The sequence below is a fragment of the Oncorhynchus mykiss genome, chromosome 32, assembly GCF_013265735.2.
Source record: "Oncorhynchus mykiss isolate Arlee chromosome 32, USDA_OmykA_1.1, whole genome shotgun sequence".
Taxonomy (NCBI): domain Eukaryota; kingdom Metazoa; phylum Chordata; class Actinopteri; order Salmoniformes; family Salmonidae; genus Oncorhynchus; species Oncorhynchus mykiss.
In genome coordinates, this window is record NC_050572.1 from 36411306 (window position 1) to 36434006 (window position 22701).

General features: G+C 40.9%; 1 protein-coding gene and 1 long non-coding RNA gene across 2 annotated transcripts; both read right to left on the reverse strand.

The window, feature by feature from the left end:
* Window positions 1–7218: 7218 nt before the first annotated feature.
* On the reverse strand, window positions 7219–10942 carry LOC118946521. The gene is made up of 3 exons (XR_005041396.1): window positions 10704–10942; window positions 8258–8485; window positions 7219–8153 (listed from the first exon to the last, which is right to left on the reverse strand). It is a non-coding gene; the product is annotated as an uncharacterized LOC118946521 (long non-coding RNA).
* Window positions 10943–16753: 5811 nt separating this feature from the next.
* LOC110518543 (mucin-2) lies at window positions 16754–22153 on the reverse strand. Its single transcript, XM_036971571.1, has 2 exons — window positions 21845–22153; window positions 16754–17808 (listed from the first exon to the last, which is right to left on the reverse strand). The coding sequence occupies exons 1-2, from the start codon at window positions 21899–21901 to the stop codon at window positions 17326–17328; spliced, it is 540 nt and encodes a 179-aa protein (XP_036827466.1). The 5' UTR covers window positions 21902–22153; the 3' UTR covers window positions 16754–17325.
* Window positions 22154–22701: the final 548 nt, after the last annotated feature.

The following is a 22701-nucleotide window of genomic DNA, read 5'->3' on the forward strand; positions in this document are numbered from 1 at the left end:
ACCAAAAAACTTGCTTGTATGTCCTTTTGAGATATTGCTCAGTTTTGCAGTGTAGTGGAGTTGTCAATACGCACCTCAGACAATATCAAATAGGGTGTTCATGTCACCACCACAAACTCGTATCACGGCATAAAACAGAAATTGACCCATCAGTTCTGTAACAACCTGATAACAGCAAGGAAGTATGTCATTGTTTGATAGGTTTCATAGAAGTGAGAAGACGTGCAACCTTTACCAGTAAGGGGGGGAAGTAGATAACAGTAGTTTAATAATTGCCCTTTGGCTGTTGCTGTAGTGTATACTTTCACTTCCCCCTCTTTTGTCTCTCTCTTTAGAACTCAATGCACCCCACTTCCTCATGTATTTATTATGTATTACACCATGCAGTAACATATGAACAAATATACACTCAGTGGCTAGTTTATTAGGTACACCCATGTCTAAAGTACTGGATCCAGCTGACTGGAGCTAACTGGATGTTATTGTTTTGTCGTATCATTCTCGGTAAACCCTAGACACTGTCGTGTGTGAAACGCAGAAGAGGCCAGACGGTTCTGAGATACTGGATCCGGCGCACTTGGCACCAACGATCATACCACGCTCAAAGTTGCTTAGGTCACTCCATGCCATGGCCACTTGACTGTCTGTAGGAGCAAACTATTTTCGTGAACGGGGTGGTGTACCTAAAAAACGGGCCACTGGGTGTATATTTAAGCAATCACTCTCTACCAAGGCCAGGGGGGGGGGGTGTGGTATATGGCCAATACACCACGGACAAGGGCTGTTCTTATCCACAATGCAACGTGCTAGGACACAGCCCTTAGCCGTGGTACAGTTGAAGTCGGAAGTTTACATACACCTTAGCCAAATACATTTCAACTCAGTTTTTCACATTTCCTGACATTTAATTCTAGTAAAAATTCCCTGTCTGAGGTCAGTTAGGATCACCACTTTATTTTAAGAATGTGAAATGTCAGAATAATAGTAGAGAGAATGATTTATTTCAGCTTTTTTTTTCATCACATGCCCAGTGGGTCAGAAGTTTACACACACTCAATTAGAATTTGGTAGCATTAACTTTAAATTGTTTAACTTGGGTCAAATGTTTTGGGTAGCCTTCCACAAGCATCCCACAATAAGTTGGGTGAATTTTGGCCCATTCCTCCTGACAAAGCTTGTGTAATTGAGTCAGGTTTGCAGGCCTCCTTGCTCACACACGCCTTTTCAGTTCTGCCCACAGATTTTCTATAAGGCTTTGTGATGGCCACTCTAATACCTTGGCATTGTTGTCCTTAAGCCATTTTGCCACAACTTTGGAAGTATGCTTGTAGTTGTCCATTGTCCATTTGGAAGACCCATTTGCGACCAAGCTTTAACTTATCTGATGTCTTGAGATGTTGCTTCAATATATCCACATCATTTTCCTCCCTCATGATGCCATCTATTTTGGGAAGTGCACCAGTCCCTCCTGCAACAAAGCACCCCCACAACATGATGCTGCCACCCTCGTTCTTCACGGTTGGGATGGTGTTCTTCGGCTTGCAAGCCACCCCCTTTTTCCTCCAAACATAATGATAGTCATTATGGCCAAACAGTTCTATTTTTGTTTCATTAGACCAGAGGAAGTTTCTCCAAAAAGTACGATCTTTATCCCCATGTGCAATTGCAAAGCGTAGTCTGTTTTTTTATGGCAGTTTTGGAGCAGTGGCTTCATCCTTGCTGAGCGGCCTTTCAGGTTATGTCGATATAGGACTCTTTTTACTGTGGATATAGATACTTTTGTACCTGTTTCCTCCAGCATCTTCACAGGGTCCTTTGCTGTTGTTCTGGAATTGATTTGCACTTTTCGCACCAAAGTACGTTCATCTCTAGGAGACAGAACACGTCTCCTTCCTGAGCGGTATGATGGCTGTGTTGTCCCATGGTGTTTATACTTGCGTACTATTGTTTGTACAGATGAACGTGGTACCTTCAGGCATTTGGAAATTGCTCCCAAGGATGAAGCAGACTTGTGGAGGTCTATAATTTTCTTTCTGAGGTCTAGGCTGATTTCATTTGATTTTCCCATAATGTCAAGCAGAGTTTGAAGTTAGGCCTTGAAATGCATCCACAGGTACACCTCGAACTGACTCAAAAGATGTCAATTAGCCTATCAGAAGCTTCTAAAGCCATGACATAATTTTCTGGAATGATCTGTCTGTAAACAATTGTTGGAAAAATTACTTGTCGTGCACAAAGTAGATGTCCTAGCCGACTTCCAAAACTATAGTTTGTTAACAAGAAATTTGTGGAGTGGTTGAAAAACGAGTTTTGATGACTCCGACCTAAGTGTATGTAAACTTCCGACAACTGTAAGTCTCCAACTTCCATGATTTTTGCTATTTGTTTCAGTCATTGGCAGCAGAGAACTGGAAGGAAAGGCGGCCAAATTAGGTGTTGGCTTTGGGAATGACCAGTGAAATATACCCGCTGGAGCGCGTGCTACGGGTGGGTGTTGCTATGGTGACCAGTGAGCTGAGATAAGGCAGAGCTTTACCTAGCAAAGACTTATAGATGACCAGGAGCCAGTGGGTTTGGCGACGAATATGTAGTGAGGACCAGCCAACGAGAGCATACAGGTCACAGTGGTGGGTAGTATGTGGGGCTTTGGTGACAAAACGGATGGCACTGTGATAGACTGCATACGATTTAATGAGTAGAGTGTTGGAGGCTATTTTGTAAATGACATTTCCGAAGTCAAGGATCGGTAGGACAGTCAGTTTTACACGGGTATGTTTGGCAGCATGAGTGAAAGAGGCTTTGTTGGGAAATAGGAAGACGATTCTAGATTTAACTTTGAATTGGAGATGTGAGTCTTGAAGGAGAGTTTACAGTCTAGCCATACACCTAGGTATTTATAGTTGTCCACATATTCTAAGTCAGAACCGTCCAGAGTAGTGATGCTAGTCGGGCGGCGGGTGCGGGCAGCGATCGGTTGAAGAACAAGCATTTTGTTATATATATATATATATATATATATATATATAAGTATCAAATAATATTTTTTACACATACCAGCGATACATTAAGATAGAAAGAGCAAATGCATAATACCAGCATCTTGATGAAATACACAACTATCTCCAGTCCTTACGACTTGTAATCTTAAAGTCTCTTATTAGCTGTTCACAAGGCTAGGACCACCTTCAAACACCTTGACTTGTACTTGCGTGTCTGACTTTCCTGTTAGTCTTGACCTTATGTTGCCTCACGATGCTTCCTTATGTGGAGATGTTCTTCTTAGGTTGCAGGTAGGTGTAAAACTCTTATCTGGCAGATGACAGGGCCTACCAAGACTTGGGAATCTTGTAGACGTTTTACAGCTGTGTGAGATTCTTCTTTCTCTCTTGCTCGTGAAGAGCATCGATTTCTCACTGTAGCTCCCTCCAGTGGTTGAGCACAACCGTTCCTTGATTTTAACTGGCGGCTATATTCTGTAGATTTAGTCCGAATTATCACCTTCCGTGAGAACTATAAAGTAAATGAAGTTAAGCACACTCTTACAACCTTCATATCTTACAAGTGACTTATTAGCTTGGTTTAACTCTGAAGTGCTGACATACATAAACAGTTTAGCTGGGCGCTATAACAGTATCAGATTAAACACATGAATAAAGGAAAAATACCTCATTGGCTGCTTATTACAGAAGGGAGGAAATCAAACTTCACACTTATTATTCCTGGCATGAATTCACACTTCATCCTTAATTATTATAACGTTACCATCCTAACATACACGCTTCAACCTTTATGAACTACACCCGATGACATGAAAATTTGGCTAACACAGCGCGGGATTGCCTTCCCTCCAAAGGTGTGTTGCTACAATAAGGATCCCCAATACAACAGTTATCAGCTACGTAGTTCCGCTTGTCTTATCATTTCCCCCGCACAGCGAACACGTAAACAATTCAAACAAAAAACAATGACATAGACTTACAGGTTAATTGTCAGTTACACATAGGACCTACTAAAGAGATGAGTCTTGAATGAAGACTTAAAGGTCGAGACCGAGTCTGCATCTCTCACATGGATAGGCAGACCATTCCATAAAAATTGAGCTCTATAGGAGAAAGCCCTGCCTCCAGCTGTTTGCTTAGAAATTCTAGGGACAGTAAGGAGGCCTTTATCTTGTGTCCTGGCAGTGTTGTTCAGGCAACTGAGCTTTGGAGGAATACGCAGATTTAAAGAGGAGTCCGTCATTTGCTTTCTAATGATCATGATCTTTTTGTCAAAGAAGTTCAAGAATTTATCACTGCTGAAGTGAAAGCCATCCTCTTGGAGAATGCTGCTTTTTAGTTACCTTTGTTACAGTATCAAAAATACATTTTAGATTGTTCTTATTCTCCTCAATTAAGTTTGAAAAATAGGATGTTCGAGCAGCAGTAAGGGCTGTTCGATACTGCACGGTACTGTCTTTCCAAGCAGGTCGGAAGACTTCCAGTTTGGTGTAGAGCCATTTCCGTTCAAATTTTCTGGAAGCTTGCTTCAGGGCTTGGGTATATTCTGTAGACCAGGTAGCTAGTTTCCTATGACAAATATTTTTGGTTTTTAGGGGTGAGACTGCATCTAGGGTATTACGCAAGGTTAAATGTAGTTCCTCAGTTAGGGTGGTTAACCGAATTTTGTACTCTGATGTCATTGGGTAGGTGGTGGGAGTCTGGAAGGGCATCTAGGAATCTTTGGGTTGTCCGAGAATTTATAGCACAACTTTTGATGATCCTTGGTTGGGGTCTGAGCAGATTATTTGATGCGATCGCAAACGTAACAAAATGCTGGTCCGATAGTCAAGGACTATGAGGAAAAACATTAAGATCCACAATATTTATTCCACAGGACAAAACTAGGTCCAGAGTATGACTGTGGCAGTGAGTAGGTCCGGAGACATGTTGGACAAAACCCACTGAGTTGATGATGACTCAGGAAGCCTTTTGGTGTGGGTCTGTGGACTTTTCCAAGTGAATATTAAAGTCACCAAAAATGTGACTATTATCTGCCATGACTACAAGGCCCGATAGAAATTCAGGGAACTCAGTGAGGAATGTTGTGCATGGCCCAGAAGGCCTGTAAACAGTAGCTATAAAAAGTGATTGAGTAGGCTGCATAGATTTCATGACTAGAAGCTGAAAAGACAAAAACACAGTCTTTTTTTTTTGTAAATTGAAATTTGCTATCGCAAATGTTAGCAACACTTACGCCTTTGCGGGATGCACGGGGGATATGGTCACTAGTGTAACCAGGAGGTGAGGCCTCATTTAACACATTAAATTCATCAGGCTTAAGCCATGTTTCAGTCAGGCCAATCACATCAAGATTATGATCAGTGATTATTAGTTTATTGACTATAACTGCCTTGGAAGTGAGGGATCTAACATTAAGTAGCCCTATTTTTAGATGTGAGATATCACAATCTCTTTCAATAGTGACCGGAATGGATGAGGTCTTTATTCCAGTGAGATTGCTAAGGCGAACACCGCCACGTTTAGTTTTGCCCAACCTAGGTCGAGGCACAGACACGGTCCCAATGGGGATAGCTGAGCTGACTACACTGACTGTGCTAGTGGCAGACTCCACTAAGCTGGCAGGGTGGCTAACAGCCTGTTCTGCACCCTATAACATTGTGGAGCTAGAGGAGTTAGAGCCCTGTCTATGTTGGTAGATAAGATGAGTGCACCCCTCCAGCTAGAATGGAGTCTGTCACTCCTCATTAGGCCAGGCTTGGTACTGTTTGTGGGTGAGTCCCAGAAAGAGGGCCAATCATCTACAAATTCTATCTTTTGGGAGGGGCAGAAAACAGTTTTCAACCAGCGATTGAGTTGTGAGACTCTGCTGTAGAGCTCATCCCTCCCCCCAACCTGGAGGGGGCCAGAGACAATTACTCGATGCCGACACATCTTTCTAGCTGAATTACACGCTGAAGCTATGTTGCGCATGGTGAACTCTGACTGTTTCATCCTAACATCGTTGGTGCCAACGTGGATAACAATATCCCTATACTTGCCAGTTTTAACCGTAGTCAGCACCATCTTCAGGTTAGACTTCAAGTCTGTAGCCCTGCCCCCTGGTAAACAGTGTATGGTCACTGGATTATTATTTTGTGTCTAATACTACAGGTAATGGAGTCACCAATGACTAAGGTGTTCAATTTGTCAGAGATAATGTTGGGAGGCTTCGGCTTCTCAGACCCCGTAACGGGTGGAGGAGAGACCAGAGAAGGCTCGACCTCTGACTCCGACTAGTTGCTTAATAATGGGGAGAACCGGTTGAAAGTTTCTGTCTGCTGAATGAGCGACACCGGTTGAGCATTCCTTCAGCATTTCCTTCCAGAAGCCATGAGAAAATTGTCAGGCTGTGGGGACTGTGCAAGGGGATTTATACTACTATTTGTGCTTATTGGTGGCACAGACGCTTAAATTACTCTTACCTAACGATTGCGCCTGAAGCTGGGCTTGCAGCAAGGCTATCCTCACCATAAGGCGATTGTTCTCCTGTATATTATGAGTACAGCGACTACAATTAGAAGGTTTAATGTTGCTACTCAGCTTCGGCTGGTGTAGGTACTGACGAACCACGTCCAGATAAAGTGTCCGGGGTGAAAAAGGTGAATGAAAGAAGTCGAGCGAGGGAAAACACAACAATTATAAACGGTAATTAAAAAGTAAAAAAACGTAAAGTTGACAGGTAGCAAAGAAACGTTAGCATTGACGGCATAGATATGGCCACCCATAAGTTCCTCTCTAGGTTCCTTCCTAGGTTCAACCATTCTATTGAGTTTTTTCCGAGCTACGTGCTTCTACATCTGCCTTTCTTGCTGTTTTATGCTGGGTTTCTGTACAGCACTTTGTGACATCGGCTGATGTAAAAAGGGCTTTATCACTAAATGTGATTGATCGAATGCTCCTTCTGTACCTGTATTGATACGTCACATCGCATGTTATGGATCTTTATAATTCTTTCATTGTTAATTAATAACTTCACCTTATATTAAATTAGAATGCATTTATTTTCACCTGAGAAGGAACTTTTGTGGTGGACACTTTTTTATACACAAATCTTAAAGTGCCCTGAAAAGCAGAACAATGGAACTAATATTAAGATTAAAAGCAAGAGTAATTCCGAATAACCTATTTACTGTGATAAAATATGTATATGTAAATATTTCACTCGGTCAAATAGCAATACAAAAAAAATATTTTATTTGGGTACATTTCAATATTTGTACAATGAGAAATTAAATCATTTACCATTTGTATAATGACCTATTTCTGTCCGAAGACAATCACATGAATACTTCACTTGTTTACATAGCAAAGGAACTCACGGCTTGATTGACTATAAAACATTAGTATACACCGATTTTGGGCATTGCAACCCTATCAACCAGTGTTTCAGTTCTACATTTTGAAATACACAGAGAACACACAAACCTCCAGCAGGTCACTGTAAAACACACAAATTGAGAGAAAGATTATTCTCCTACGCTCTTATTCAGTTTTTAAAGGGATACGTTAGGATTTGGCAATGGTGCCCTTTATCGTCTTTCCCAGAATCAGATGAACTTGTGGATACCATTTTTATGTCTCTGTGTCCTGTATGAAGGAAGTTAGCGGTAATGCTAATGCCAATGCTAACTAGTGTTAACACAATGACAGGAAGTTCCAGTCATTTCGCTAACGCTAATTAGCAATTGCACTAGTCAACAACTAGCGTTAGCAGTCATTGAGCTAAAAGGAAGTTAACAGTTGCGCAAGTTAGCAACTTTATTCAAACCGCACGCAGAGACTTAAAACTGGTATCCATGAGTTCCTCTGACTCTGGGAAAGTAGATAACGGGCCTCATTGCCAGAATCCCCAAATTACCCTTTAATAACACTCTCAGAAAGGTGCAGTCAATGTGACTCTTGTCCTCTATGTGGCGCTCAATGCCATAGTGAATGTATTATCAGGCTGGCTGTCGAACCAAACAGTAGAGTCAGGGAGTAACTGAAGACATGGCTGCCCCCTGCTGGTGTGGTGAGAGTGGTTGACCATGTGGCGGTTGTGGCGGTTGTGGTGGCATTTGTTGGTCCTATTGTAGAATTCTGTTGGTCGGTTGTTGGTCCTATTGTAGAATTCTGTTGGATGAAAATGAAGTATTTACATTAGGCTATATGTTAATTCAGGATTATTTCACCCGTGTCTATTAACTGAAATGAATTAGGGACAGTTTGAAAATTACTGGTGTGGATGGCCAGGTGGCGGTTGTGGCAGTTGTGACGGTTGCTGGACCTATTGTAGAATTCTGTTGGTCTGTTGTTGGTCCTATTGTAGAATTCTGTTGGTCTGTTGTTGGTCCTATTGTAGAATTCTGTTGGTCTGTTGTTGGTCCTATTGTAGAATTCTGTTGGTCTGTTGTTGGTCCTATTGTAGAATTATGTTGGTCTGTTGTTGGTCCTATTGTAGAATTCTGTCGGATGAAATTGTTCATTAAGCATTCATTTACCCATGTCTATTTGAAACTGAACTTAATTAGGGACCATTCGAAATTACTGGAGGGGATTACAATATAACTTTTCAGGTTTTACTTCTTGCATCCTTGCCAAATGTCCTAATCTGTTTGCATGCACTACGCTTTTCCACACACATACTATACCACAGGTCAATATAGTCTGCCAGTCTCACCGTTTGTCCTGACCTCTATCCACCATTTATAGTGGTGGATCGTTGGTCCAGATCTCCAATAGTCTAACTAACAATCATACCACACATAAAATCATTCAAAGGCGCGACAATTTTCTATGTCAATCCACAAGAACAAGGGGAGTAGCTGACAGGCAGCGGAGAGGCAGGTGTGTGACACGCAGCTCAAAAAGCTTCCCTATTGGTCTTGTTTAGGGACAATAAAATGATCCTACTTAGACTTGTCTACAACACCACAATGCAATTAATAATAGTTTTCAAGCGAGTATAAAATTCTGTAAACTGCAAAAAAATAAAAAATAATTTGAATAACAGAGCAAACGCTCTTTGATTTGAATGTTTCATTCGATTTGGATCAGTTGTGGGTCTACTCTCAACAGTTTATAAGGTCTAGAAAGGCACAGCAGCAGGCCAGTCTGGTTTTATTTCTGTCTGATGGGGATCATCATTCTCCCAAATCCTCCTATAATAATGTGGCCAAATATAATCCCTGCAGGCCCAGTTATTCCGGAAACTCAAAGCTCGCTCTGCCTCCTCTCAGATCCGAGTGGCTATTCCTCCCACACCTAGAACCTAACACATCAAAATGGCCTAAACATTTGTCATTTAACTTTTAAAAAAACACAACCAGTTATAATGTTTTAATTGGGCTAAGCTACTTCAAACGTCTCATGTAGGCTACCTGCTCACGGTTGTCCACTCCACTTTAATATAAATCCAGCATCCAAACTGTGCACTGGCTATTTAATGTATGGAAAGAGACATCTGTTACAAAACCCAAACATTTTTGAATGGCATTCGGAGATTGTCAAGCCAAGCCTTTGCTAGTGGGTACAAGGTAGGGAGGGATGTATTTTGTTTTTGTCGAGATTGACATATTCGTAGTAATTTTGATAGTGGTGTTGAAAACGCAAATCATGATGTTGAGCGCCCGAAGTCAGTAATCGGTATGCAGATATGCTTTGTTTATTGGCTGTGTGGTGCATTGGCTGTTCCTTGCATATACATTTGTTGCATATATTTTATATAATTAAGCAATAAGGCCCGAGGGGGTGTGGTATATGGACAATATACCACGGCTAAGGGCTGTTCTTATGCACGACGCAACGCAGGAGAGCAGTAAATATACATATTTTGTCATACCCATTGTATACGGTCTGATATACCACAGCTGTCAGTCAATCAGCATCCTGGGCTCGCACCACCAAGTTTAGAAAATCTGATTTCCCCCTAGCTGATCATTATTTTCAACCGCCTCTGATTGTAGTGTAATGAAACAGTCTAGAGTAAGCTCGTCTGTGGTGGTTGGTGAACCCTCAACGTTCTGGCCCGTAGCCCTGCGTGGCATCAACTGTGCCACAAAAGCATGCTGTAGTGGCAAAGTCGGCATCCACATTTATAAACACAGGGTCTCTACAGGTATTGTTATTTTTGGTCATAATAATTATTTTTGAGTTAATTCAATGAGGGGGAAGGGTGTGCAATTTTATTTTTACAGTACAAGGGGAGGGTCATGTGAAAATGTTTTTTATGTTGGGAAGGGGGTGCGTAAAAAAAAAAAAAATGAAACCTGGAGTTGTAATTTTTTTTACTGACCATCAAACATTGCAATTTTCCACCTTTGTGTTATTAAAACTGCACGGGGAAACATTTTGGTGCAAATATATGACAGGGGCTCCTGGTTTGACTGTTGGCCTGAATTGGGGTCCCAGGGCATGAAAAGGATGAACGCCCCTGACCTAATGTCACTTTTGAGCATATAAACAGTCCAACTAAAAACACTGTTCTATAACTACATTTACTCATTGAATGATCCTCAAATTATTGAACCTCAAATTTCAACATACTGCATCAGCTATGATCAGAATTGTTGAGTTCACTAAACACTCTAGGTTGAATCAGATCTCCCCATCTCTCCATCCTTTCTTTAAGTTTAAAACTTGTTCAGCTTTTATTTCTGAATAAGGAATAAGTACATTCATTACCTGTGCCATGGTGGATGCCAGCAAGGCCAGTGTGCCGAGTCCCAGAACCAGGCACTTCATATTGCAGAAAGGCGAGGTGTCTCGTGGGCCAGATACTAGAGGAAACTGCTGTCCTGGGTTGACTATCCTGGGTTTGCTATCGTTGATCTGATCTGGCTGTGTAGAGACTCCAGCTGAAAGTGAGCCTGGTCTTATATAATGTGGCAAAATCACCCTCCCCACCTTAGATACCGGCTGTCCAGGAAACAGCCCTGACCAGCTTACGTTAGATAAGGAGGACAATAAATGCAAAGTTGCCAAAGCTCTGCCCATTCATTCTCAAGGACACTGATTCACTGTCTGAATCTATAATTTTCTGTTGTGTAGCTCTGTTTCCTTGTTCCGTGCAATATAATATATTTTCCAGCGGTAACAATGTCGATGATGTCAGGCATTGAAAATGTTGCACCAATAAACTTGACTTCATATTTGATTTGACCTGCCTTGTTGTTTGATACTTGTAATAATTCTACGTTGTGCTGTGTAGATTTTGGCAGACATTGTGCGCTAATGTCTACCTCAGTAACAATGGAGATGAATGGCCATTTTAAAGTGCTTGAGATTGTGCATCGATCCCCTTTGGACCAGGGCCCATAGTAGTGTGCACTATAGGCAATAGGGGTTTCATTTGGGAAGCCCCTTAGTAACCAAGAAAAAACAATTACCTAATTAGATTCTAAGATTCACACAGGTGTCGAGTCGACCCCATGTCGGCTAGGGGGTCGACTCGGCCCGAGGGGGTGTGGTATGTGGCCAATACACCATGACTAAGGACTGTTCTTATGCACAACGCAACGCGGAGTGCCTGCATACAGCCCTTAGCCATGGTATTTTGGCCATACACCACAAACCCCAGAGGTGCCTTATTGCGATTATAAACTGGTTACCAACAATTAGAGCAGTAACAATATGTGTTTTGTCATCGTCTGATATACCACGGCTTTCAGCCAATCAGCATTCAGGGCTCGGACCACCCAGTTTATAACAATCTGTTGAACCCTTGAGGAAAATGTGAGCGCTTTAATCTGGTGTGATTGGCTAATTCATCCCCCTCCTCTCCCCTGTCACTATTCCCCAGGTCGTTGCTGTAAATGAGAACGTGTTCTCAGTCAATTTACCTGGTAAAATAACGGATAAATACAAATAAATAAATTGACATGAACCAGATCATAAATGACAGTTACTTGGTAATCCATGCCTCCCTCCAAGCTACGGAAAGTCGTTAGAATGGCTCCCTCACCACTTCACCTGTTTCCTTATGACTGAGACATGAAACACTTTGTCTGGCTGCCTGAATCTTTCTGCGGTCAACAATGCTACATTGTTGCATGGGTTGCTAGACCACAAAAAGTATTTTTCCAACAAGTACATGTATTCTCTCCCAATTTCCCAATTCAATTTGGTTCATTTTCCGAGTTAACAGAATCTCCCTCAAACTCCTAAAACAGCTCAAATAGTTGATTTACTATCAGGCTAACAACTATTGTCCGTAAGAGTATTCAAGAGTAGTTTCATTTAGGCAAACAATTTTGAAAAAAATATATTTCTGACATCATACACCCTGACCAGACAGGTTTTATCCCGGGCCGACATGTATACTACAATTTTCAACGTAATATATCACGATCATAAGGTTGAGACAGTGGTAATAGCTCTTGACGCAGAGAAGGCATTTGATCAGATTGAGTGGAAGTACATGATGTCGGTTCTGGAGCATTTTGAGTTTGGAAAGTAATTTATTAATTGGTTAATAATCATTTATGCACACCCAATGGCGTCGGTGCTAACCAATCAGGAAATGTTGCAGTCATTCCGCCTGTTCAAGGGCTGCCGACAAGGGTGCCCTATTTCGCCTGCTCTATTCGCTATAGCCATGGAACCCCTTGCTACTCGCATTCGGGCATGTGCCGATATAGCTTCTGTTAAAATAAAGGACACACAGCACAAAATTTCCCTATATGCAGAGAATGTTCTTTTGTTTTTATCCTCGCCTAAAACTTCTATTCCCCACTTACTTAACTTGATAAACACATTCGGCTCCTTCTCTGGCTACAAGATAAACTGGCAAAAAAGCAAATTGATGCCAATATCACGGCCTGTGGATATGCAATTTCTGCAATCTACCCCGTTTAGAACAGTGATGGACAAGTTCACAAGCCTTGGCATTGTAGTGACAAGAGACCTTGATCAGCTACTGAAAGCGATTTGGGACATGAACATTTATCAGCTTAATAAACTAAATATAGATTTTTGGAAAACTCTTCTCCGATGTTTGGTCGTATAAACGCTATTAATATGGTTGTCCTACCCAGGTTTCTTTACCTATTCCAATGTCGACCCAATTTCATACCACAAAGCTATTTTAAGAAACTGGATTCAATAGTAATTCCATTTTTATGGGATAACAAGGCAGCCAGAATTTCAAAGAAGCATTTATGCAAGGACAAGGTAGAGGGGGGCTTTGGCCTTCCTCACTTCAAACTGTATTATTGGGCTGCTAATCTGAACATTGTGTCTTTCTGGAGGGAAAGTTTACCTGCGATGAGACAGAAGGATATGCCTGCATGGCTCTTGATTGAGCAGGCCTCCTGTCAACGTTCCTCACTCCCTGCACTTGTTATTAGTCCATCATATGTGAATAAAGCCACTTATGACTCTCATCCAGTCATTTGTCATACTCTTAGGATCTGGAAACAGATTGGGTATTTTCTTAACATACCCACTGTATACATTGACAACCCGATTTGCCTGAATCATGCTTTCCACCCTGCATTGGATGATGTGGTGTTTTCACAGTGGAGGGAGAAGGGGCTCACAACAATTGGTCATTTATACATTTATGGTCAGTTAGCTTCATTTCAACAATGACAGGGAAAGTTCAACATGCCAACAACACATTTTTTCAGATACCTCCAAATCAGGAATTTCTTAAAGACACATATCCCACAGTGTGGCATTCAGCCAAATAATCCTACATTAGATAGCCTGATCCTTGTCAAACCCCATTCAAAAGGGTCAGTCTCTAGACTGTATGATGTGCTACAGGCCCACATAGAGTTATCCACAGACACCATTAACTTGGTTCAGATATCTCAGATGAGGACTGGGTAGAAGCTCTCAGGAATATAAACCACAGTTCAGTGAATGCCAGACACAACCTTGTACAGTTTAAGGTGATACACAGGTTACATTACTCAAAAGTGAAACTGCATAAAATATTCCCGGACACCTCACCACTGTGTGAGAGGTGCAAGCAGGATGAGAGGACGTTGACCCACTTATTCTGGACATGTCCTAAGTTACATGCTTACTGGGCTCTCATTTTTGATGACTTATCTAAAGCCTTCGATAGAGTTCTAGCCCCAGACCCATTGATCGCTCTGTTTGGTACAGTGGATGGGAATAACCAGGAGGGGAAGGATGTCTCTCTTTGTACTCTATTAGCCAAAAGGCTCATATTGCAATTTTGGAAACTGGAGACTGTACCTACCTTTGAAATGTGGTTACAGGATTTAGGGAATGTAATACATATGGAAAAGATTCAATACAATACCCCCAATAGAAGTCCAATGTTTTACAAAATATGGCAGCCGATACTGGATAAATGGTCTAGTCCCGCTTCATAACTGGGTTGACAATCTGCTGCTACTCTGTGCTGTACTCCACTCAATATTTATTTTTGGCTTAACTACACTGCTTGTAATGACTATATGCTGTCTTCTTATACATGCACCACCTAATAGGATTTAGTTTTATTTTGTGTATGTGTGAGTTAAGTTTTGTTTTGTCCTCTAAATTGGCCATCCCAATGTCAAGGTTTGTATTGCTGTCTTTTTTCATTTATTCTTTTATTGGAAAATAATAAACATATTCTATACTTTTTTAAATAGTCGTTTTATTTCACAATTCATAGTGTAACTATGTCATTTCATGTTCTCTTGAATTGGGCCTGTCCTCCTAATAAGCATTTTGTTTGAGTTTGTGTTGTGTTTGTATTGCTAGTTAATCATCAGTTACGACTGCTGACTGGGGTCAGTCTGACTCCAGAGGCACAGTTTTGGTCATAGTCCAAAGGTGGTTTATTCAATTCTTAGATTTTTTTCATGACTTTGTCAATCAACTTCTTCGTAATAGATATAAGTTATGGCACAGTGTTTCTTTATCAATATGGACTTATTCAAAATACAAGTCATTTGGGGTCATTTTGATGCCAGGACAACAACCACCTGAGCCACTGCCTGTTCACCCCGCTATCATCCAGAAGGCGAGGTCAGTACAGGTGCACCAAAGTTGGGAACAAGAGACTGAAAAACAGCTTCTATCTCAAGGCCATCAGACTTTAAATAGCCATCACTAGCACATTTGAGGCTGCTGCCTGTATACACAGACTTGAAATCATTGGCCACTTTAATAAATGGAACACTAGTCACTATAATAATGTAACTTTAATAATGTTTACATATCTTGCATTACTCATGTATATACTGTATTCCATACTATTCTACTGTATCTTAGTCTATGCCGCTCTGACATTGCTCATCCATATATTTATGCATTCTTAATTCCATTCCTTACTTAGATTTGTGTGTATTGGGTATATGTTGTGAAATTGTTAGATATTACTTGTTAGATATTGCTGCACTGTCAGAACTAGAAGCACAAGCATTTCGCTACACCCGCAATAATATCTGCTAAACACGTGTATGTGACCAATACATTTAGATTTATGTGCAAATCTGCCAATGGTATACAAAGTCTGCCAATGGTATAAATACTTGATAGAAATGCAAAACAGAACTCAGATACAATGTAAATCTACACAGAGAGCTATATAGTTGGGTTGGCTGAAAACTTCACAATAATGATGAGTCCAAATCGATGTGGCCGGAAGGTGTGTGTTGTTATGATTCTAAACGGTCAGATAGCTAGCAACAATGACAAGAAGCTGCCTTGTGGGAATCGTCGGTGGCTCGTTTCAGCTCCTTGTATCTTGTTATTGATACCATGTGTTGTTATGAGGTGTTTTGGCTGATGTCATGTCAAAAATTAGCTAGCTAGCTAACCAACAACTGTACCGATTTATTTGAGAGACAAGTTCTCATTGTGCAAATATTTGTATGTTTTCAATAAACCTTTGGAGACAGAAAATGTTTACATGTTGTCAACAGTCTAAGGCTGTCACGCCTGCTCCCGCTCCCCCACTCTGGCGCTCGAGGGCCCATCATTACGCACGGTCGGTAAACAACCAACCCATAGTTATTCTAGGGCAAATCTAAAAACAAGATTTTATTTTAATCTGGGTTTCTCTAGAATCATGATATTAAGTTATACCTATTATCAGAGGGTGGAGGGGGATCTACATCAGTAATTTTAACCAGACAGATCACCTGCAGAGAGGGAGCACCTTATATATTCGCCTATGGTATAATTGGTACCAAATCCAAATGACCTTACATATATGCTTAGTTGCAGTCAAAACAGCTCAAATAGTCTGTCAGTGGTATGAATACTAGGTAGAACTGTAATACAAAAACCAGCTTCCCTCTAAATGTACACATAGTGCTGTGATTGTGTGTATTTTCAGATTGTTGGTTATTCTAAGGGAAATGTTATAGAAATACACACATTTCTATAAATTCATCCAATATTATATATGTGCTACTTGTTATGTTATTCGTGTTGATATAACATTTGGTTTGAAGTGACTTTGAGGATTTAGGCATGCTTTTTGAGGCATCCTGCCATAGGCCCTACCACTACCAGTATTTCACTAACAGCGATGCTAATGCTGGCTGTGGGGTAAGTAAATGAAGAAAACTAAGCAATATTTTTTGGTCATTGTCTCCCAAGATCAATGGATAAATCACTTTTTGTCATATAACCATATTTCAAATGTTGCTGTACCCTTTAAATGCAATTAGTTTTTTACCCCATATATAGGACAAAATTAAAATATATATATATTTTTAAGTACTACAATACAATGGTAATACAATACAGTACAATGGTACTACTTTACAAGTATGTTTTTTATTCACAGCTACAATACAATCAAACGTTTCACATGTTCTATGTGTATGTCAATTGTAAGAATGTTTGTAGCTTGTGCTCCTGATTATGTTTTCGGGAATATTGCGTATGGGTGATATAAATATTCATGGTGGGGGGCACCAGTCATTGGCAGTGGTGAATCGGGGGGTGGGGCTCAGTGCTCGTCATTTCGATCTGTCTTTCTCGGTCCCAAAGCACTTCATAGCTCCTTCATACAATAAATGCAAGGTGTGTGACATTAGCAAGGTACATGCCCATGCCTAACAAATAGTATACACAGCTCACCTACTACAATTTCCACTTTTTATATAGCAACTCCGTAATTATCATTCATTATTATTATTCATTGTTATTATTCATTTTCCATGATTATTCTTCATTGTTACGAAGCCTGCACCTGTGAAACTGCACACAGTTCTTAGTGAATTAATGTGAAGTAATGTACTCTTTTAGAGTGCATTTTCATAGGTCAAGATCTGTAGAAGGAAACGGGAAACATGGGCCAGTAAAGTGTTTCCGCAGGGCTGTGTTCTTAGTCATATACCATTTGGATCATTATGGAGATCAGGGGCCCCAGAAGGAGACTGCAAGAGCCCAGCAGGGCTGATGTACCTCCATCGGGTGTTGGTGACATATGGCTGGTAGCAGTTATGTTGGTTTGGTTTGCTGCGTTGTACTCCGTGGTCTGCAGGGACTCCAGGGTTGTGGGGGTTTGGGTGGTTGCGGTGGTTGCGGTGGTTGCGGTGGTGGTGATGTAAGTGACTTGAGTAGAGTGTGTGGACTGTGGGCCCAGGGTTCTAGCGGCCGTAGTTGTATGGTTGGAGACAGGTGTGGTCGGAGGTTCAATGGTGACATTAATGCTGATGTTGTTATTGGAGGTTGTCATCATGGAGGAATTGTTTGGAAACGTGGTGTTTGTTAAGGGTTGGTTGCTGACTGGGTTTGAGGAGATAGTTGCTGGTACTGTCGTACTGTTTGTGGGGATAACAGCTGTGCTGGTAGCTATGTTGGTAGCCTGTCAAAGATCAGAGGAAAAAGATAAATCAGATATAGCTAAAGTGCCATCAGAAAGTATTCACACCCCCTTGACTTTTTCCACATTTTGTTGTGTTACATTCTGAATTTAAAATTTATTCAATTGTGATTTTGTGTCACTAGCCTACAAACGATACCATTTTTTTCAAAAGTATTCAACCCCTTTGTTGTGGCGAGTCTAAATATGTTCAGGAGTAAACATTTGCTCAACAAGTCACATAATAAGTACATGGACTCACTCTGTGTGCAATAATAGTGTTTAACATGATTTTTTAATGACTACCTAATCTCTGTACCCCACACATAATTATATGTAAGGTCCCTCAGTTGAGCAGTGAATTTCAAACACAGATTTAACCACAAAGACCAGATTTTCCAATGCCTCGCAAGGAAGGGCACCTATTGGTAGATGGGTAAAAAATAAAAAAGCAGACACTGAATATCCCTTTGATCATTGTGAAGTTATGAGTTACACTTTGGATGGTGTATCAATACACCCAGTCACTACAAAGATACAGACGTCCTTCCTAACTCAGTTGCCGAAAGGGAATGAAACCGCTCAGGGATTTCAACATGAGGCCAATGGTGACTTTAAAACAGTTACAGAGTTTGACAGGCTGTGATAGGAGATAACTAAGGATGGACAACAACATTGTAGTTACTCCACAATACTAACTTAAATTACAGAGTGAAAAGAAGGAAGCCTGTACAGAATAAAAAATATTCCAAAATATGCATCCTGTTTACAATGAGGAACTGAAGTTAAACTGCTATGAACTTCATGCCCTGAATACAAAGCGTTCTGTTTGGGGCTAATCCAACACAACACATCACTGAGTACCACTCTTCATATTTTCAAGCGTGGTGGTGGCTGCGTCCTGTTATGGGTATGCTTGTCGTCTGCAAGGACTAGGGAAGTTTTTAGGATAAAAAGAAACGGAGTAGAGCTAAGCACAGGCAAAATCCTAAAGGAAAACCTGGTTTAGTCTGCTTTTCAACAGACACTGATAGACAAATTCATCTTTCAGCAGGTCAATAACCTAAAACACAAGGCCAAATCTACACTGGAGTAGCTTACCATGATGACATTGAATGTTCCTGAGTGGGCAGGTTACAGTTTTGACTTAAATCGGCTTGAAAATCTATGGCAAGACTTGAAAATTGCTGTCTAGTAATGATCAACAACCAATTTGACAGAGCTTGAAGAATTTTTAAAAGAATAATGTGCAAATATTGTACAATCCAAGGTGTGCAAAGCTCTTAGAGACATGCCCAGAAAGACTCACAGTTGTAATCGCTGCCAAAGGTGATTCTAACATGTATTGACTCAGTGGTGTGACTACTTATGTAAATGAGATATTTATATATTTAATTTTAAACATATTTTCACTTTGTCATTATCGGGTATTGTGTATAGACGGGTGAGAAACAAATCTATTAAATCAATTTTGAATTCAGACTGTAACACAACAAAATGTGGAATAATTCAAGTGGTATGAATACATTTTGAAGGCAATGTATATCATGTCATTGTAATTTATGACACAAGCAACGAGCAATAAGCTAATTGAGGTGCCCTACTATAGCGCCCTTATATGAACTATGTCATGATGCATAAATGGTCATGGATCTAAATGTAATGTCAGTCGTCATATGATCACAGGCATAACTGACTTTACGTTTGTTTATCCCATGTGTGTTGTTGTTTTTGTCGCACCGCTTTGCTTTATCTTGGCCAGGTCGCATTTGTTAATGAGAACTTGTTCTCAACTGGCCTACCTGGTTAAATAAAGGGGAAATAATAATAAAAAATAAAAAAATAACTTCATGGCCAATATTAAATTATAATTTGTCATTTCATATCTACGTCATTAATTATCATGCCAATTCATTTCAAGCAAAGATGCATTGATAAAAAGCACATTCCCACAGTAAGTATCCATTATGGTGATGTGTGAGAGGTGGTTGGGGACTGGACAGACTGGACTGTGTTAAGGCCGCTACACACTTCACACTACAGAGGTTCGTTCCAAAATTTGAGCCACGCAAAGTATAAAGAAATAGATGTGAAAACGACCCACCATCGCTGTGTTTATAGCGGCCTTTAGCCGAGGATTGGCTCCAATTGTCTGATGGCTGAGATAAAGTCCTCCCACACTCTGTCTCCGAGTGGTCGACAATGACTCACTGCTATGCCACCAAAGGTCAACCACCCATGACCCTACCTGACTGCACCAGCCACACTTACTTTGCATTTGGCTCCGGTTCGCATTGGTTGACAGTTGCAGTCTGTACTCTCAGTGTTACATAAGTGTTCACTCTCTCCTCTGCCTTTCATCTGGTCTAATCTAGCAGTCTGTTTTGTTTTTACAGATTAGTCCTATCTCTTCATCTCCTCTCACCTGAGCTTTCCCATACACAATCATAGACACATTTACATGTTTGTCATTTAGCAGACGCTCCTATCCCGAGCGACTTACAGGAGCAATTAGAGTCAAGGGCACATCAACAGATCTTTCACACAGTCAACTCATGGATTCAAACCAGTGACCTTTCGCATACTGGCCCAACGCTCTTATAACTGCTAGGCTACCTGCCGCCCCGGAGGGAGAGGAGAGATTGGTGACAGGGAATTGTTGCCTTGGTTGGTTATAAATAGCACTTCATCCTATTTGAACACTCAAAGCACCTCTACAAGGAGTCAAAAGCGTTCCACGGGATGCTATGCTGGACCACCTTGACTCCAATGCTTGCCACAGTTGTGTCAAGTTGGCTGGATGTCCTTTAGGTGGTGGACCATTCTTGATACATACGGGAAACTGTTGAGCGTGGAAAATCCCAGCAGCATTGCAGTTCTAGACACAAACCGGTGCGCCTGACACCTACTACCATACCCCGTTCAAAGGCAGTTAAATCTTCTGTCTTGCCCATTCACCCTCTGAATGGCACACACACAATAAAAAAATCCTTCTTTAACCTGTCTCCTCCCCTTCATTTACGCTGATTAGGGTGGATTTAACAAGTGACATCAATAAGGAATCATAGCGTTCACCTGGTTTCACTTGGTCAGTCTGTCATTGAAAGAGCAGGTGTTCATAATGTTTTGAACACTCAGATTAACGCTGTAGTGATCAAACACTGTTCATTAGATAAATAACAGAACAAGCACTAGTGCCCAGAGGATCTATGTCCTTTTTCTGCGCTCTCTAGCTCTGGGTTGAACACGTTTACTGCAACCCAGATCATTAAGCAGCCTACATATGGTATTGTTACGATATCATATCAACTGATTAATATTGTCATGTCTATTTACACGCGGACTGCAGTTGGTTTCAATTGATAGCTGTCACAATCATATAAGACTTTACAAAAGGAAGTGAGATAACGCAAATAATCTAATTATGTATAGTATGAAAATGCCCCAAAAAAACCTGGTGTATTTCTTATCACTGTCACTGATGGCATTGACTGAGTATAGTTAGTAAGACCAAGTATATATTTATGCTATCCTATCATGTCATTTGTCTACATTACCTATAATAATGCATTTTAGGTTACTAAACACATCGGTCTACGGGACCTCAGTAGGTACAGCACGGCGCTTGCCAGACCAGGATTGTGGGTTTGAATCCTGGGACCAACCATACGTAAAATGTATGCACGCATCACTGTAAGACATCTACTAAATGGTATATATTATTATTATTATTATTATATATTACATTTGGGTTTGTAATATAATACTGTTCCCTTCACTGTGATTTGAAAATGAAAACAGAACTAATTTGACGAAGCAAAGAAACTGCTTGTGGACAGCTCACTTTTGTTTGCTATCTTTTAAATAAGCAGAGTCAATGTGAATTTAAAACTATTATGTTTAGCTACAGCAAACACCAATTTAAAAGAGACAAATTCCAGATTGTACTACGTAATAGAATAACCTTGCTTGAATCTGTGTGCCAACCAGTGCCTTTAAAGGGGAACAAAGACAGAGTACAGTACACAGCATCACCTACCTCAATGAGAACCAATGGCAGAAAGGCCAGACAGGTTAACAGTACAAACTTCCCCATCTCTCGCCCAGTCGGTCTTCAGCGGTTTCCCGCTGTCTGTGTGGCAGAGCCCGGACTTCTCTCTGGCTTTTTATACTACCAGGTCCCTAAAAGTGATATGGTCCCATTGTCACGGACGCAGAGGCAACTGGGCACGTCTTACGTCACGATAATCACGTAGTAAATGGACTGATGCCAGTTCGCTCCATTAGGGTTTGGATACAGAGAGAGCAGATACTGAAATGTGCCCGATATGCAAAAAAAAGGAAGCAAATGAGTGATGTGTTGTGAACATAACATGACATGGCCCAGGGGGGTAGCTGAGGTTGAGGACACTAAAGAAGATGAATGTGATTCAACTAGATAGGCAGCATCTCTACTTAGGAATGCATTAGTCTTGCAACTTGTCCCACATACTGTAACAACTATTGACTATGGGACCTTTTTATCGTGACTATAGAGAACGATGCTATGTCCATGAATTTAGAGCACTGAACATGTTCCCTACCACAGGGCACCTGTACTGCACCACAGTTCAAGTCAGACTTGGGCCTCTCTCTCGCAGTCAATAAACTTTGTGTGGACGGAAGTGGAGGACGTAATAGTGTACATGGCTTTAGCGTTCTGGTGGTAGTGGAGGTTCGGATGAGGGAACTTTTAATGTCCATTTCTTTACGATGCTTGCTTCTTTTTGTTATATCTAAAAGGGGTAGGGGGAAGAAAGCATGGCAAATTAAAACCCACCTAAAGACCTAGTCATGATTCCTGCATTTTCACAGACCTTGTAACCAAAATACAGGTATCCGGGCTGTGTGAACGGT